At 39.7% G+C, this 18,851-nt stretch overlaps 1 protein-coding gene across 3 annotated transcripts in view; it reads left to right on the forward strand.

Annotated features, from left to right (window-relative positions):
• Window positions 1-5,877, forward strand: part of DCTD (dCMP deaminase) — a 60,336-nt gene extending 54,459 nt beyond the window's left edge. For all 3 annotated transcript variants that reach the window (XM_050338187.1, XM_050338186.1, XM_050338185.1), the window contains exons 4-6: window positions 1,252-1,368; window positions 2,540-2,636; window positions 4,566-5,877. In XM_050338187.1, the coding sequence (XP_050194144.1) occupies window positions 1,252-1,368; window positions 2,540-2,636; window positions 4,566-4,644 (293 nt within the window). In that variant the 3' untranslated portion in view covers window positions 4,645-5,877. The remainder of the gene's footprint in view (window positions 1-1,251; window positions 1,369-2,539; window positions 2,637-4,565) is intronic.
• Window positions 5,878-18,851: the final 12,974 nt, after the last annotated feature.

Below are 18,851 nucleotides of genomic sequence, written 5' to 3' on the forward strand. Positions count from 1 at the left end.
AGGTAGACACTCAGCACATACGGAAAACATTTCTATTCAGCAAGGATTCCTGCGTGTTGAAGGTGCTGCACTCAGTTATTTGTGTGGTGAGATCATTCATATAGAGGTCAGCATACAGTATCAAGTTTACTGTGAAGTTGTGCTATGAAACTGTGTCTGTTTTAATCTTTGTATGGACGCAAGGGAGAGGAAAACTACTTTTTAAAAAATCTGTTCTTCAAAACGAGCAGTGGAAAAACTTTTAATGTTGTCTCTAAATGAGCTCAAACCCACACCACACTTCAGCATCTGTTTATAAAGTCAGGGCAGAAGGCAGTTTCTTAGTAGGTAGGTATATAAATTATGCAACTTGCTCTTATTCCTAGGAGTAAACAGGAAGTTCTCGTGGAGATCGTAATGTTTTTTTTTCAGAGGTTCGTTGTGGATGAAACACATCCAGCACAGAAACTGTGCTCTTCTCACCTGTGTTAGTAACACATTAGATAATCTGCTGATGTGTACCCTATAAACGCTTAAACCCTGAGGTGCTGTCTGTCCAGAAAGAACTGTCTGTGTTATGGTGAAATAAGGCAGGCTGGTCCGTTGCTACCTGGCTTATCTCAAATCCACGGAGAAACACAGGACTTTGTTTTCGTGCTTGGGAAGTCTGGCACCTTTTAATGAGCAGTAAAGTCAGTTTAATATTAAAGCTGGGACATTTTTATGGTTGAGTGTGTCTTGTGTATTCTGGGGGTGAGAGAATCATGCAGCAGCGCTGAGCCGTTCTGAGACCCAGAGGAGAGAGCTGCTCAGTTTTACTTCACGATTCTTCTGCCTTTAAGAGCGCACAGCGCACTCTTACAACCATAAGACTGTTCCTATCTGTGCATGTAAACACATAAATGAGCTGTTTTATACTGGCAATTAGATACTCCAGAGAGTTGTGAAGCTGTGAGATATTGCTTCACTTAGGGTGGTTGCAAGTACTTGGCCCACAGCCTGAGGCTTTGTTGCCTGCAATAGGTGTTGGCAAATGGCAACGCTAATGCACTTAATGATATCATTACTAATAGGCAGCCTGGTCAGAACAATTGACCTTCATTGATCTTGGTGTTTCTGCTTTTATTTCTTCCTCTGCCCTCTATGACAAGCTGTGCACGCTATTTGCCTTTGAAAAGGTATAAGCAGCTATATTGTAACACTTTAATTGTAGTTTGACCGATTTATTTTAATGATTGGTATTATGAATTGTTTCTTTTCCTGTTTAATCAGTGTGCCACGCCGAACTGAATGCCATCATGAACAAAAACTCAGCTGATGTGAAAGGCTGCAGCATGTATGTTGCCTTATTTCCATGTAATGAATGTGCAAAGCTCATCATCCAGGCAGGTAAGAAGGAGTGCCTGATTATTCAGGGTTGCAGTGCTGCCAGCTCATTGGTATCTTATCATAGATGTATTTGATGTTGAATTGCTGATCTTAGATCTAAATTAATTGCACTGTCGACTTCATAAGATGCTACTTGTGGGTTTTTTTGCATCTGAATGGTGCCAAATTCTTCCAGTGCTAATTGCATCTTCTGTGATTCTAATCGTACTTCTAATTTAGGTTTGTAACTTCTTAGACCAGGAGCTGCCAAAGAACAACACAGACTTTGCATATAATTACTGTCAATTTTACTGTGCTCTGACACAATGAATAGAGTAGGGGCAGAAAGAAATAAACTTCTGCATGAGAAAAGGTCTGGTGGGAGTATATACATGAAATTTTAATTTGAATGTGATGCATGGTAGATATTTGAAGATTTTAAAATATCTTTGCCCATAAATGTCATAAGACTTCTATGATCCTACTTTAATTATGTCTTTCATTACAATTGTTATAAATCTGTGCCACTGCAGCAAGTGTGCTGGCCTAAATGTGTCTCCTTTTTTCACATTAGGCAGTATCTGCAGCAAGCTTCAGTTCCGTAAAAATCTCTGCTTAAAGTAGCGTATATTTTGCTCATGGAGTGAAGTCATGCTATCCCAGCATGGATCACTGTTCAGAGGAGTTTCACTACTGATGGCTACAGCAATCTAGGAAGAAAGTAGTAAACAGAACGCTTCTTTATTTTGGTTCAGTAACGTTTAAATCAAGAGGTGGAGAGGGAAAGATGATGGTATTCTGCATTTGTGCTACAAGTCCCTTATTTATAGAATCAAAATCAAATGGTATTCAAGGTAGATTGGCTCCTTGTTCTCAAATCCTTTTCCTTATGCACTTAGATCAGCACTAAATTACAATGTATTGATATTCATATTGTCTGGCAAACACAGGAAGATGTTGATAGGCTCTGAAACCTTGTGAATTCTTTTTTGAAGCTTTTATGCTTCTCCCCTGCCCAAGTAATTGAGGCATAGATCATTCAGCAATTTGAGACAGCATAAAACTATAAATAGAGGTGTACCAAGGAGTTCTAGAGCATGTAGGTGAATGCTGACTTTCCTGATTTTGTGCTCCAGACACAACAATTTTTTTTCAGTGTAATTCTAACATCTTTTCTATATGACTTGTTTAGGCATAAAGGAAGTTATTTTTATGTCTGACAAGTATCATGACACTATAGAAATGACAGCTGCACGGCGGATGTTTGATTTGGCAGGTATTATATACAGGTGAGAGAACTTTGAATTAACTTTATTTTTACTTTGGAAAGGGGGAAAAAGTGCTGTGTGAAAGAGACCAACTTTAGGAGAAAAGTTTTTCTTCTTTGCATTGTGCAGCATTTTATTCTTTTGTAGTGTTTTTGGATGCTTTCCTTTGTAAAAGACACTGGATGGATGGACTGTTGCACCATTCTTTTGCTTTCTGTATGGCTAAATTTCAATTTTATAATTGTAGGAGAAAATTGCTTGTTTTGTTCTAGAATGCGAGTGAAATTGCACATGTGATGGTTGTTACATTGTACTCAGGAGAGTCATCAGTGACCCTGCTTTGAGCAGGAGGTTAGACTAGATGATCTCCCAAGTCTTTTACAACTTGAATTATCCTATGATCCTATGAGTTGGACTGAAATGACCAGTTGATTTTTTTTTTTTTTGTGCATGTGTTTGAATGACCTAATCCTTACTGAAACTTTAGTATCTTTTTACTGCAGCTGATTTGGGCAGGTGTCAAAACTAGCCAGCCAAAATTAATTCATGGTCCATGTTCTTTGGCCATCTTTTTTTGTGAGAAAAGCATAAAACCTGAAATATTTGCCTTAAAGTAATGAGAATCTGAAGAATGTTTGAAGAGTGGGGTTTTTTAAGACACTGACAGAGATACCTAAAGACAATCTGTTCAACAGTGAGTTTGATAGGAGTAACATGCTGTGGGTGAGGCTAATTATGCAGTCAGGGAGGCTTTGCAACTCTAAAAAGTTTTACAGTATTAATATGAAGACTTTGAAAAATTTGCAAACATAACAGTTCTGGCAGATAGAATTTTAGGATGAAAGATACCTACTGGGCTAAGAAACATCCATGGAAAAACACAGCAGTATTTGAAATTCAGTTTCAGTCCTTCAGTGTATTTCCTGTCTACTAAGACTATTTGACTAAGAAGCATAAATCATTCTCTTGCAAGTCAAATCTTGTAACTTCTCCAGGGTGAGAAATGTTTTTTTGCATTTCAGATTGCTATTCTGGACAAAGCATTCAAGAGTTTCTGTGGTCAGCAGCATGTGCTTTTCTGTGTTGACTGTTACTTATCCTTGTATTGATTGCTAAGGATGTAGGTGGTACTTAATGAATCTCTTGAACTGAACTGCAGAGCTTAATTAGGCTCTAAATCCACACTATTTGCATAATCTTTTGTTTACTGATAGATTGGAAAATATATTCTGGGTCCCCAAATACCTTCCTTGCTAATTGCTGTAGCAGATGCTCTAATGATAATAAAAGGAAACATTTTGTGGCAGTATTAATTTTACAGTTCTGAAGTTAAAATTTTTAAATGATTCCCTCTTAACTAGTTTGGTTTGTACCCAGTATGATGCATAATGTGATCTATTCCCCTAGCACAAAAATATTTTAATATACTGACACAAACTTTGAAAGTGTTTTTGAAAACTTGGCAGGAAAAAATTAATCAAAATATCAATATTATCAAAATATATTCCACATCTTTTACATATATGCATACAGTATATTTAAATATTTTTCTGTATACCTATATGTGTACTTATATCTGTAAATATATATTAAAAATATTTGAAATATTAATATATATGAATAAAAATCCCAGCCATAGTAACATGATACCACCACCTGCAGCAAAGCTGTTAAAAGTCCTTTGACTCCTGGGTAATTTATAAACTCCAATAGCTGAAGAATGTACAGGCTAACCCACCCCTTGTGTCTTTTTGTCTTAGTCTTTCTTGTCCAGGTTTCTCTCAGTATGGTGCGCTATAATTGGCTCCCATAGAGAAGAAAACTATGTGAGTCCAAGGATGTGTGTTTCGGTGGTTTTTTTTCATTCCTTCAAAAATTTAGCTGGAACTAAAGTAAGCAAAGTGTTTTAACTACTCACTAACTAATATCTGTATTTTTCTTTTTTTTAAGGGAATTCAAGCCAAAGTGTAACAAGATCATCATCGACTTTGATTCAATTAACAGCAGACCAAGTCAAAAGCTTCTGTGAATTATGTCTCATTAAATCTTCAGAAGAGTATGATTATCCTTTTCTAAAAAGCTGCTAATGCCTTTCATCTTGAAGTTACTTGCAACTTTTTAATGGCTTCTGTAGCTAAAATAGACTTATAAGAAATCCAAGGCGTAAAATGTCCCACTCGCTTCATCTTGTCATGTGGAATCTAAATCTACTCAAAAAAATTTCATGCCTTTATCAAAACAGTTTAAAAAGTGGAGACTCGTAGATGAGACAATATATTTGAAGAAAACTGCTCTGATTCTTCTCGTATTCATCACCACATGCTCTGATGGGCTGTCAGCATTGATTTAGGCTCAGTTTAACAGTAGTACGCACCAGCAGTAAATTGGAATATGCTAATATATGGTGATCTCTCTGTTGGATATGTGGATCTAAACAGTTGATCCTAATAAGGGACAAAAAATGTTATCCATGCAAATGTTAATCTTCCAATAGCATAACACTAATATTTAAAAGGTTTTACAGCTTTAAGTATGTGTGGCATTCTGCATGTGTTATCCAACAAATGAAATAGTTATTTTTCTTTTAATTGCTGTCTAACACTGCTATACTTGGGGAGGGGTGACAGAGGAAGCTGTTCTGAGATTCGTCTGTGCCTGATGGAGCTTTACAGGTGCTTTCAAGTGCTTGTTTTCCCCAAGACTCCAGAACTGGAGGAGGTTGAGGGAGTAAATAATTTGACTCTTTACCTTTGGGACTTTTACTTGGAGCTTGTTTTCATGCATAGAAGGAAATAATTTGATTGGTCTAAATGGTTTCTAGATAATCCAGCATAGCTCGGTCTTAACTCAACCTGTAAGGTAACTGAATCATATTTTGTCCTTCGAGAGAAACTGGAGATAGTCAATCCATATCCAAATCTGTGCCAAAAGAGGTAATTATGGTGTTAGCTTGTTTCCCAGTGCTGACATAGTACCTCCATTTTCATAAGTGTTGCCTAAAATAATATCCTTTTTAATTTTATCTTGAGATCTGGGAATAGATTTGAGTTCCTTTTCTCTAATTTGAGTTTTAAAAATTAAATATGCCTAATGGCTTTGTTTAGATAACATTGGTGGTTGTTTGTTTTGTTGTTGGTTTGGGTTTTTTATGTGGTTATATTTCAATGAGCTTCTATTTTCTCTATAAAAGCCTTGTTTCATATTTTGGGACATTATGTAATTTGGCTTCATACCAGTATTATTAAAGTCTTATTAAAATCCACTACATTGAAGTAGACTCATTATTATAATATTAAGTCATGCGCTTGGCTCCAGAGCGCTGCTGTTTTTGCAATCATATGGAAAGCATATTTTGTGCATTTGTGATATTACATAAAGTATAATGTTCATGAACCATTTGACTACTAAAGGGACCACTGTAATGTATTATAAGATGTGTCCATTTATAAAATAATTTGAGTTTCTCTCTTTTTCCTACAACTGTTTTCCACCTCAAAATTGGTCTGTGGCTTAGTGCCAGGAGAAATTTGCACATATGTGTAGGGGGAGGGTGAAACCTGAAAAATTACTTTAATAAAATGTCACTAAACCAGCTTATGCACATCTTTTTCTTTGGCCTGAATTAGTAAGTAGAAACATTTTGAGTCATACATGTCTGACATTGGGACAGAGGGGAGAGAAGCAGAATTTTTGGTTTTGGCAGAAAAATTGCTGTTTCCTTCATAGATAATTGCTGATCTAAGATCAGACTTCAAAGATACATGCATTGTGATTCTAGTTACTAAAAGTATTTTTATGTCAGGCCTTGCATACTGTGAATATATAACGTGCATGAAAACTCAGGAGTATTTTGAAGCGGTGTCCAGGTGTTTTTAGGAAAGTGGTTTTTTTTAATGATTGCTTTTTGTTGTTGTTTCCTAAGTATTGTCCTGTTTGTGTAACAAAAAGGCAGTACTGGAGAAGAAGATAGGATTTTAAATTTCTCCTGAGCAGTTTTTGATCTGGTAGAGGTACATATATAAGATGTCAGAGTAATTGTCAGTTGACTCAGGCCAGTAAGTGGACTCTCTGATTTCCAGGGCACCTTTATGGAAGGGAAAGCATGTGCACAACTCTTGAGACAGCACATGCTTAGTTTGAGGTTAATGTTTTAAAGCAAATATTTTGATCCTTAGTTTGTGCACATATAAAGCACTGTACGCTTCTCGCTTTTTCTTGGTTTTATTTTAATAGTTGAGGATAGTGCTTTGATTCCCAAATAAAGAATAATTACTGGAGGAAACAAAGAAAATAGGTAAATATAATAAACCGTGTTTCTGCTCCTGAAGTTCAAAATTAATAAAACCATTTGGACTACATCTCTAGAGGGTATTTAGTCTTACCCCGGCCGAAAGCACTGTTAACTTAGAAGTCAGATCTAGTTGCTCAGGCCTTGTCCAGGTGAGTGTCTGCAAGATGAGAGATTCTGCAGACTTTCTGGTCATCCATTCCCATAGGTAGTGTTCACTGACACGCCTCCTCAGCAGCAAGAGCACTTCAACACAATCCATCCAGTGGACAGAAGGGTCCATGTAGATCCTCTTCTATCAAGGTGCTTTCCATCCACTGTGCACCCAGCAGGCAGGTAATTGTTCTGTTCCTGGTGCAGGACTCCATCATGATTCCATCAGCTCATTGCCCCAGCCATTAATTTAGCTGGACTTTGACCCATTTACTCTTTGAGCCTGGTGGTTCACTGAAGTGAAACTTCACAGGCCCTTTTGTGGCCACCAGCACCACCCCCATTGTAGACCTCGCCTCCAGGCTGCTGGGGAAGGGGGAGGTGGCTGCAAGCTGAGGCTTCATTAGGGAGTACTTGAAACGCCTGGTACAGAAACCTTAAAGGAGACTCTGGGAAGCACTTCTGTAGTTGCCTCAGGAGCATTAACTGGAGGAAGAAATCACATTTAATAAAATGGTGAGATCCTATCCAGTTCAATTATAAATCTGTCTTTAACAGTTAAATCTAAATCCTGCCATCATCTAGATTTTCCTTATAATATTATTCCATTCCCCTGACAGAGAACCCAGGGAACTGGCAATCTTACATTAATTTAAGAAAGGATCGTTTCACAGGCTGGCATACCTGGTAAAAATGTAATCTCCATCTCTGAAGCTTTGATCACAGACTGAGCATTTTATTGCATTGTATATTAGGAATATTTTCACAAAGATAACAAAAGGTGTGCTGTGACCAGTACGATTGTTCTGATTTCCAAAATAGCCTATGATAACCTTGGCAATGAAAGCTCTTCTAGTGCGTCACTTAGCCTGAAAGCTCCAACTGCAGAAGCTGTAGTAGTTCATCAGCTAACAAAATGAATCTTGCAGGGATTTAAAGCTGTTGAGAATGAGCAAAATAACCAAAAATTCTGACTTGTCACCGTTGACTTTTCTTTCTAAATCTGGGTGGATGGGAGTCGTTATGCAAGTGAGGTGGAACAAAGCAGAGAGGCCTCACCTGATCACCCTGAAGCACCAATTGCAGGGGGCTGGTGTTAGTTCTCACCCCGGGGCCTGGGGTAAGTTTATGAGGTGCAGCTGGGGCTGTGGGAAGCTGCTGTGAAGCAGCATGAGACTCATAAAGGAGCAGAAAGCAGCGCTCTAGTAATCCAGCAAGGTTGGCTTGTTTTGCTGCTACACTGGGAGCACTTAAGGATAAAGTATAGGAGTGACCACAGCTGAAAGGTCCCATATTTGCAGATGTTTCTTCTCAGTTGTAGGCAAGAAAAGGATTTATATAATAGAGGGCTGAAAGTATGAGATACCAACTCTTTCTCTCCTCAGTGGTGAGGGCTCAAAGGGTTTTGCACCACTAAAGCCTCTTTTAGCAGATTTCTCTCCCTTCTCTTTAAAATCCACATTTGTCTAATGTACAACTCTCTGATTTGAGAACAGAGGAGTAAAACTTGTTTTAAGTGCTTAGTCTGCATCTGTCCTGTGTTGTTAGCCTTGGGAGCTACTGAAAGGCACAGTGCAAAAGCACTGAACTGAGCTGACTGTCTAAGAAACTTTATATGAGACCTGTAAATCCACATTCCCTTCCTTTTACGCTTAACTCACCTGTTTACTTTCTTTGGCTTGAAGGAAATGAGGCGGGGGGGAAGGAGAGAGGGGGGAAAAGAATCATGACCCGTCTCAGCCCCATTCAAAAAACCCACTGTCTTCCTGGCAATTACAGCTCAGTCAAACAGCAGTGAAAGCTTTAATGAAGCGTGTGGTTAATCAAGCTATGGAAGAGTGCAGCATTTCTTTTTTTTTTTTTTTTTTTGCTGGAATAAGAGCTTAATCGCAGCAGCTCGCTTCCGAACATTGCTCATCTTCAGGAGCAGTGGATTTATGTCGTCTGAATGCTTCAAAGGCACTGATGCGGCTGAGCTTTGAACCCCCTCCCTGCTGAGGAGGTATCCCAGGAGGAAGGTATCTTGGGCAGCTTCATGCCTGGAAGGCACCACCAGATAATTGTGGCGGGAGGGCTGCTGCCTGTCACTCCGAAAAACGAACTAGAAGGGCACCATCTTTCTGTGAGCTGTGCAGCAGAAGGGCAGCACTTAAAACAGAGATGTACGTGACAGGGTACATGAATTACAGTCATTTGTTTTGTACCTCTACCTGATTTTTTTTTTTTTTTTGCTTTTAGAAGGAATTAAGGAGTAGGGGTTGGAATGGGAAACTGCTACTTCTATCTTGTATACTTCAAGATTTGTGCTGGAAAATCTAGTCTCTGCTAGGGCAGCCCCCACCCCATCCCCCCCACCAAATATGAGGCAAAAGAAAAAAATCAAACTCAATGTGCTGCATTTTTAGTTGTTGACATTATTTACTGTGCTCTTAACAAACCCTGCCCTTAGGAGAATGAGAATAATGTGCTCCAGCAGCAAAATATGCATAATAAAGAAGCAATTGCCTACGGTTTCCTGGGATTTCTTACTCCATTCTCTACCTCCCTCTTCCTCCATTGTTTCAAGCTAATGTGTACTTCAGTTCTGCCATGCAAATATTCAGAAAGGCTTCAGTGCACCAAAGGAGAGGAAACAAAATATATTCAAATCACTTCTTCAGTGGCATAAGTTGTGTCTTGGTTTGCCAGAGACTTGAGTACATTCTTTAGCTGGCTGTGTAACTCTGCTGTTGCTGCTTGTTGACTCGTGCTGAAGTCTTTTATGTGGCATATTTTGTTGTGGGAGGATTTTCTTCCCTCCACTGTTCGATCAACTCTGACTGCTAATCAGAGTGTTGCTGGATAAACAGGACTGATTGAAATTAAAATTTTAATTTTGTGTTGTAAACAATATGGCACCTTAATTTTTCTACTGTTATTTAAGATACTAATAATAATGCATCTAGTGTTTTGTGGTACAGTTTTCATATTTATTTCTTGAAGCAATTACAAGTTTTGCCAAGGAGTTTCACATTCAGATGCCAGGATTCTGTATTCCATGCATTCTCTTTTTCAGGGGTGACTGTACTTAATTACATTGGTTATGGATATGATATCCTTTTTCTGTGATAACTGGGGACATCATTCTGTATCAAATAACCATATCATGAATGGCTTAGTCTATATGAATCTACTCATTACTGTAACATTGCTTATCTACCTTCGAGAGGAGAAAACCCAGGAGCTAGTTAGGTGTGGAAACAGTGTAAAAGAGTGTTGGGTGATGCTTGGAGACTTACCCTGAGGGGAAGGAGAGTGAGACAGAAAGTCCTTGACAGCAAAACAAATTTGTGATGGGATATTGAAGTCTAGGAATGAAAGGAAGAGAAAGAAGGGAAGTGCGTGGTTGTGTAAGGGGTTTGTTGCCAATCAAGCTCTTCGAGGTCAAATAAAGGTGTCAGCAAATGGGGGAAAAGAATTTAGAGAAAATGTGATTTGGAGAAAAATAACTGTAATATTAAAGAAGGAGGGTGGAGTGTCTGAGCATGTCAGACAACCCTGTTCTGAACTGAAGAAACTTTTCGAAGTGTCTAGGGGATATATCTGCCAAAAATCTTGGGTTTTCTCGTCCTAACTAGAGTAATTTCTTATGAATCTGACAGGCTTTCCATTGGCCTTCTTGGCTACCTGGGCACACTGCTGGCTCACGTTCAGCCAGCTGTCAGATGGCACCACCAGGTCCTTTTCTGCTGAGCGAAATGCCTGGGATGGTTCTTGCTGTGAGGCATAATAAAATGGTGCTTTCATATATTTGGGTTGAACAAAAACCTTAACAGACTGATTCCATTGTTCTCTCCTGGCCAGTTCCTTCTCTGCTGATCATAGCTTGGAGTGCAAGAAAAGCCGTACCCATCCTTTGCAGGGAGCTAGGTAGCCTGCATAAGTGACTGTGTGTATTCCCCTTGCAGCTAAGATGAATATAGTACTACATATTTCCTGTTCATGACAGAATGTAAAATATGTGCTTAACTATCCTTTAAGTCAGTGGGGCTAAAGCTGATGATGTGCTTACATCCTTTCCTGACCCAGGGTCTATAAAGAGATGGAGTCTGGTGTCCCTGCTGGCATTCAAATATCTCCTTTCTGACAAAGTCTGCAAAAACACAGCTTTACAGCTCGGTAATAAATATTCTGATTTGAGATTCTGCCCTCAAGTGGGGCTACACATTACCTGGATTGATTTTAAATGCACTTCTAGCTTAAACTGAAGTAACTAAGGTGTTCTTTTACATATCCCTAGTGGGGTTGGGAATGGACTGGGCAAGAGCAAAGGAGAGTGCTTTCAGGTCACAGTTTTCTCTAATGGGTAACTCCTTATATCAAAGGTGAAATAACTGTGTGGAATTGGAGCCTCATTTTTGTTTTATTTTGACTACTTTTTAAAGTTAAGGCCATAACTACCACTACCAGGCATGCAGAACTGACTGACTTCACCTCAGGCAGAGAAGGAATATCTAGTTAGATGAATGATGTTTCTGAGAATTTGGCATTCAAGAGAGAACAGGTCATGCATTCACACACCCAAATGTATTTTCTTTCTAAAGAAAAGCCTCCAAAAGAGAGGGCAGATTCTGGTAACATTGAGGAGGGGGTGCTGTCTTTTCTTGTTTTCCTTTTATATTTTTTTTTTTTTATCCCACAGACTTCTGGTCTTGGTGCTTAAAACTCTGTGGCAGTAATGTTTAGGAGTTTCCTCACCCATGTCATTTTTACTGACTTCTGAAAAACAATCCTTTCCAAGGTGCATGCCTATACACATGTAGCAGACACCTCTTGTCCCCAGTCTCCTCTGCTGTGCTGCCCAGGAATGTCGGCAAATTGGGTAGTAACATTCAGATGTGAGCAGCGAGCACTGCAAAAAGCATGTCAGCCTATATGGGTTGTCTGTTCTGATTTGAAAAAAATCTGTTGAAGGGTGCAGCAGGGGAGACAGGCTGTAGAGAGGAGCTTAGGAGACCAAGAGCTATAAAGGGAAGCCTCTCAAAAGAGCCAGGAGTTGAGTTTAAGGAAGGCAGATTGATCTCCTTGATGTCAAGCAATGTAACTTGACAGATGAACAAAGTTTAAAAAAAAAAGTTTATCTCTAACCCAGAGATAATATTAAGGCTACTGAGAAGTAGAGAATGAACAGAAATTGCATACTTCGAGCCTTGCCCCTATGTATTGCCCAATTTGCATACCATGAATTTCAGTTTCTGGGAGGACACTACAAAATTTCAGGACACCGCCTGCCCCAGGGTCTGTGCAGCTGCCAGCCTTTATCGCCCCAGGCTGGTATTTACACTGAACCTTCTGTGGCAGAAGGGAGAAAGCTCTCCCTCTGTGCTGAGGGTTAACATCCATTTCTTCTCAGCTAGTGAATGGGCTTGCTAGGCAGGAGCCTGCGAGCTACAGGGAGGCTTTTTGTGGCTTCCCCTCAGCATGTCGTCTGAGCCTGGGATAAATAAAACCAAAATTAGCAGGGAGACTGAGGGGTCAGTGACTTTTAGCTGCTGGCAGAAAGGTTTGGGTTTGTTTGCATAGTGTAACTAAGGAGTGACTTGAGAGATGCTGGGGAGATCTTATCAGGAAAAATATGCTTAGTGAGACATTTCCAGTGCTCTTTCCTGGCTGCCATGCTCTGAACACCCTTGAGCCAGGACTGTCCCTCGATGGTTAGTGCTCTCAGCTGGGACTTCTCTCTGTAGCTCTGTTCCCAAACCTGCCTTTGACTCTGGCCAAGTTTCTTGATCTCACTGTGTATATGTGTTTCCTTCACTGTGAAATGTCTCCTTTCCTTTGAGATATTGGGAAGAGGCATCATAGATAATGATGAAGGCTTTATAGTTGTGACTGCCTTCCTGCATCTGTATAGGTCACACGTGGTACCACTACATCAAAATATTGCAAGGACTTGTCTGTGAGTCACATCAGGGTTCCATGGATGAATGGAGACTACAGTTCTCTCTGCCTACTCTACCTACTCTGCTGTTTGCTTCTGGATATTTCTCTTCTGAGCTAAATTGAAATCCCAGGGTCATAGTCTGATCAAGCTCATCTGAAAAATATTTTTTGTATAGTTACAAAATGAGAAAACTTGTTCATCCAAAACCTGTTATTACAAATGGCTTTAAACAAAAGATAACATATTCTTCCAATGATTTTTAAAAAGACACAGGCATCAAAATCCACATCAGACTGTGAAGCAACAGAGTCTTCTGTAGCTGTTCAGGCACATTGCATTAAATTGCCATACTTACTGATGAAACAAATACATTTTGAAACTTGCTGTTGTCTTTTGTTATTTCTACCCTCTTTATTAGATAGATTTTTACTGTAACTGTAATTCTTTGTTACTAGTCATTTTACTGAAAATAGTATGTTACTGAGATTTTTTAATGGAGAAATCTACCACTTAAATTTCTGAATTAGCAAGTTTTAAAGTTTAGCTTAGAAGAATGCAAATTAAAATGACCTTTTTTTTTTTTTTTTTAATCTGTCACCTTCTAAAGTCCTGAGTTTTGTTCTCATTCAGTAGCAGATAATTTTTGAGAGACTGAACACACTTAAATAAGCGGGGACACTTTTGCCAAGAGGGCTTGGAAAGGAGAGGGACTGAGTGGGTTACTTGTGTGGGTGATGAGTCAATTAGATAAAGCTTTAGGTTTTGTTTATGGAGTTACTGAAAAGCTACTTAAGAGTAAAACAATAAAGCAGTTGATTTCTCTCTTCCTTACTCCTTATCCTTTAGTTGCATACTTGCAACATCACATACAATCGGTATCCATGGAAATTATATCATATCAGGGCAGCTGACGAACTCTTGGGAAATAAAGATCCCATTTTCATGCAAATACTCTAAATAGCAAAGAGGTGAGGAAGAAAAATGATTGATAAATAGAATTATTTCTGTCTTAGAATATATTTCAGTATTTTCCTTGAGGCAGCAGTAGCTTTTTGAAACTGTGTTCTTACTGAACACAAACTTTCATAGATCAGTGTGTGTTTGCATGCAAGTTATGAGGAAGAAAGCAAAATATAAAACAATGCACACTGATTTTGTGTTGAAATATCCTAGATACTCCTTGTGTAATTTAACTTTATTGTCAGAATACAATCCAATAACTTCAGAAGGAGCAAGCACCTTTCATTTAAAAGCTGGATTGCAGTAGAGATGAATTGCTTGCTAGGGGCTGGACCTTGGTGATTAGTGTAGTCTTCTGTGTCACATGAAAGCTGGGTCTCAGTGCCCCCTCAATAATTCACTAAAATCTGGTCTTTCTCTCTGCTTTTAAATGAGAGCAGTAGAGTACTCAAAACACTGCACTTTCTATTGTAATTTTATTCCAAATTGTAGATTTATCTGCACTGATAGGCACGTTTGATGTCTGTTCTGCTGCCTGCATATTTTAATGCAAGCTCCTGAAATGGGATGGTGTTTCAGCATGTGTTTCTCCACAGCAAGGGTGTAAATTAATTTCTTAAATTTGGCTTCTTGAATCCTATCTCTGTTGAAAACTGTGGATGGAAACTTCAGCGAAGTAAAGGTTATTGTAACACCTCAGACAAATAGCAATAGTGGAAAACTTGCCATAAAGAAATGCAGTTTCTTGACAAAGAATCCTTCTAATATTCTTTGGACACTGTAGCGGGTTGACCCTGGCTGGACACAACCAAAGCTGTTCTATCAATCCCTTCCCCAGCTGAACAGGGGCGAAAAAACAGAATAAAGGGCTCCTGGGTCAAGATAAGGGTAGGGAGGGATCATTCACCAGTTATCGTCATAAGCAAAACAGTCTCAACTTGGAAAAATCAGTAGAAAAATGAGAAAGAAAACCAAATCTTAAAAACAATTCTCCCCCACTCATCCCTTCATCCCAGGCTTAACTTTACTTCTGAATTCTCCACCTCCTTCCTGCCAGTAGTGCAGGGACCCAGGGAATGAGACCTGTGGTCAGTTCATCACATGTTGTCTCTGCTGCTCCTTTCTCCTCAGTGGGAGGACTCCTTACACTCTTCCCCTGCTCCAGCGTGGGGTCATGGCAGTCTTCATGAACTTCTCCAATATGAGTCATTCCCACAGGCTGCAGGTCTTCATGAACTGCTCCAGTGTGGGTCCCTTTCCACAGGCTGCAGTATTTCAGGAACAGCCTGCTCCAGCGTGAGTCCCTCATAGGGCCACAAGTCCTGACAGTAAACCTGCTCCAGCATGGCCTTCTCTCTCTATTGATCCACCATGGACCACCACGTGCTGCAGGGTCACAGCTGCCTCACCACATTTTTTACCCCAGGCTGCAGGGGAGTCTCAGCTCTGGTACCTCCTCCCTCCCCCTCCATCTGCACTGACCTTGGTGTTTGCAGAGCTCCTGCTTTCTCATATTCTTCCTCCTCTCTCTAGCTGATATTTGCCATTTTGTCTGTTCCCCCCCACCCTTCTTAATTCTGGTATCCTAGAGGCACTACCACCATTGCTGATGGGCTCAGCCTTGACCAGTGGTAGGTCCATCTTGGAGCCAGTTGGCATTGTTTCCGTTGGATGTAGGGGAGGCTTCTGGCAGCTTTTCACAGAAGCCACTTCTGTAGCCCCCATCCTACTACCAAAAGCTCACCATGCAAACCTAATAGAGGCACATGCATAAAGCACTCTTCCTTAATTTTTTTGTTTTAGTAATCAAGAACCTCAAATCACTTTCTCTGCCACTTTCTAAGAATGCATATAGGACAAAAACATGCACCAGTTGTGTGAGCTAACTCTCCTTTTACATCTTTCCTTTAAGGTCTCTTAAGCAAGACCTTAATAAAGTGTTGTGGTAGTCACTTACATCAACCACCTCTGAATTAAAAAAAAATTATAGAGCTAATTTCTTGCCTTTTGTGTAACTCTGTACTTGCCTCTGTACTGTGGTCATTAGAACCTCAGTTACTAACATGGAAAGCACCATGAGACTGTTGCTGAAAACAAAGGTAGGGAGGGATTGATGCCAGACATTAGAGCTGGTGGGGCTTTGATCCCTTTGGTAGGCATAAGCTTCATTAAGGGACTTGTCAGGACCATCAGAACTGTCTGCAATCAAATCAAATACACTTATGGTACATTTAGCCAGATACTTTAATGGGAATCTGAATCGTATGCCTGAAATCAGTTAAACCCCTCCCTGATTTGATGAACAAACATATACAGCATATTACTGGGATTGTGTTCCTGTAAACCAGACAGTAACTGCCTGAGTTTATATCCTGCATCACGGTTGGTTGTCTCAAGATTTTGGTTTGATGTGGTCTGCCTTAGTCACCTGAAGGTAAATACCAGAGTAAAGATATTCACAGCCAAACCTTAGTAGGAAAAGGGGACAGGGAAGGAAAGAAGGTTGTTCAGTCTCACTGACTTTTCCCCTCTTTTTCTTAGACTGTGGACAAATTAAGGTCAAACATTTACTTACCAAGGTCATACATGAGATTAATGTGCCTGAAGCGTGAAAGTTTCTTTTATCAGTTGTGTTTGAGGAAAGTATCACATTCAACTGTGGTAGACTTCCCAGCATGAATGAGGAGTTAGTTGGGCTGATTGGGTTTTGCTCCAGGCAATTACACAGGTAATTGCCCTCAAGTCTGTGTTCACTGCAAGTAAACATAAGTCTCCATAACCACTTTTCTGCCACTCTCCACCCTGATACAAGAGAGAAAAGAAAATTACTGCATCTGGGAAAAAAACATCTGAAACACGGAAAGTCCTCGAGAGGGAGAAATATTAGAAAAACTTATTAAGTAGTGAACACAACAGATGAGTTTGCAATGGGATATAGTAGATCAAAAAACAAGTGTGACTTTTGGACAATGTCATGGAGAAGGGAGAAATTATCCTTTCTCACAGGCCGCTTTTGCAAGGTGTTCTGCACACTGGTAGGTGCTGAGGTCCTGTCTAGGGCAGTTTCTGCTGTAGGTAATACACACAGGGTGTAACAATGATTACGAACCCAGGGATGAGAGGAAAACTCAAAATGGCTAACCTCTTTAAATGATGCCTAAATGGCACTGAGGTGTTTCCAAATATTTAAAGTTATAGGGAGTGACTACTTGGCTCAAAAGACTGTAACTAGGGACTGTTATGGGACTAAGGGACTAAGTATGTTAAAATAAAGAAAGGGGGAAAACTAAATATTTAGAGGAATTTTATTCACTGCAACCTTTAACAGCAAAACAGCTTTGGGGACCCAATCATTGTTGCACAAAAATCTCTGCAGCTTAATTTGTGTTCCAAACCAATAGATACTTGAAGATTTGAGGTTTTTTCTTTCTGTATTCCTTTTCCTGCGATCATTCCGTGGAGTGATGAATATACCTATAACATGTATTAGGCATGGGCTGATACAACAGAAAATGTTGGCATGAGCACTTGTTTAGAAGGATTTTTTTTTTTTTACATCCTATTGACTTGTCTCTGCTATGGTGAACATGCTACCAGAGTTTCCACTGCAATCCATATTTTCAGGCATCTCCACTTCGTTGCAATAAAACTTTCAGCCTGAAATTTCTCTCCTGTTGTTTGAGCCCAGTGCAGAGCAGTTTTATATTTAAAATACTTATTTTAAATGCTTTCTAAGCTAAACTACCCCAATTGCCCCAATTGCTCTGATAATATAGTGACTGCTGAGCCTGCCAAGTAAATAATTAATTTCCAGTATGTATTTGACTCTTGTGGCTGGCAGCCACCTTTGTAACTGATTGGCACTATTAGGCTAAGGCAGAAGCCTTTAAACTGAGAATAACAAGCACATTAACTTTTAGCACATAAATAATCTGCATTCTTTAAAAGGTCGTGTGTGTATTTTACAGAACAAAATACCATAGTATGCCCTTTTAGGCCTTCCTCACTAGTCTTTTGTGTACCAAGACCACCAAGAGCTCTCTGCAACCAGTGTTTGCAGTTGTAGCCTATTTCCCCATTGTTTTTAAGAGTTGATATGATGGCTTTCTATCGCTTCCAGAGAACAGTCATGCTCAGTTGCTGGGCAATAGTCAGTGCACCCCAACTGGGAGATTTTTCTTCTCTTAGAGAGGTAGAAGTGAAAGGCTGACATTTGGGGGGTTCTTCTCTACAGCTTTAGCTGTGAAGAGAGAAGGTTCAGTGCAGCTAACGTAAGCAAGGAAGGAGATATATGTTGTTTTGGGGGTTTAGTCCCTTTCCTGTAAATTGAAATAGTACCAATTATACTCACTTGTGTCATGGGTTGTTTGGTCAGTCTTATCCTCCTTCTAATTCCCAAACTCTTATACATTGGTATTTATATATGTATGTATATATATTTATGCACATTAGTGTGTAGGGTCCCTGCCATCATTGTCAAATAGGGCATTGACTAAAAAAAACCCAGTAGCAAAAACAACCCCCACCTTCCAGACTCTGGGATCTGCTGTTCTCTTTTCTTTACTCTGCCCCTCACATGCCTGCGGATTAACAGCGCGAAGTCAAAGGGAAGAAACCAAAGACTCAATAATGTCCGCCTTGTCTTTGACTCCCTCCACGCTCTGTCACAACCTTGGTGTAATTTAAGATGCCTAAGAGGTACTCACGGATACATTGGCTGGTGCTCAGAATCTTAGGGAACCTTTTAAAAAATTTATGAATCTGTAATATAAAACAGGTAGTTGTGTGAGTCAGCTAAAGCCATGCTTACTTTATAATGGAAAAGTGGCAATGAATGCAGTATAGCTTGCAATATCCAAGAGGGATATATACTCACCTGTGATTAACCTTCCTTGGCCATTAAATGTCACAC

The sequence above is a fragment of the Myiozetetes cayanensis genome, unplaced genomic scaffold, assembly GCF_022539395.1.
Source record: "Myiozetetes cayanensis isolate MyiCay16 unplaced genomic scaffold, myiCay2020 scf7, whole genome shotgun sequence".
NCBI classification, from domain to species: Eukaryota; Metazoa; Chordata; class Aves; order Passeriformes; family Tyrannidae; genus Myiozetetes; species Myiozetetes cayanensis.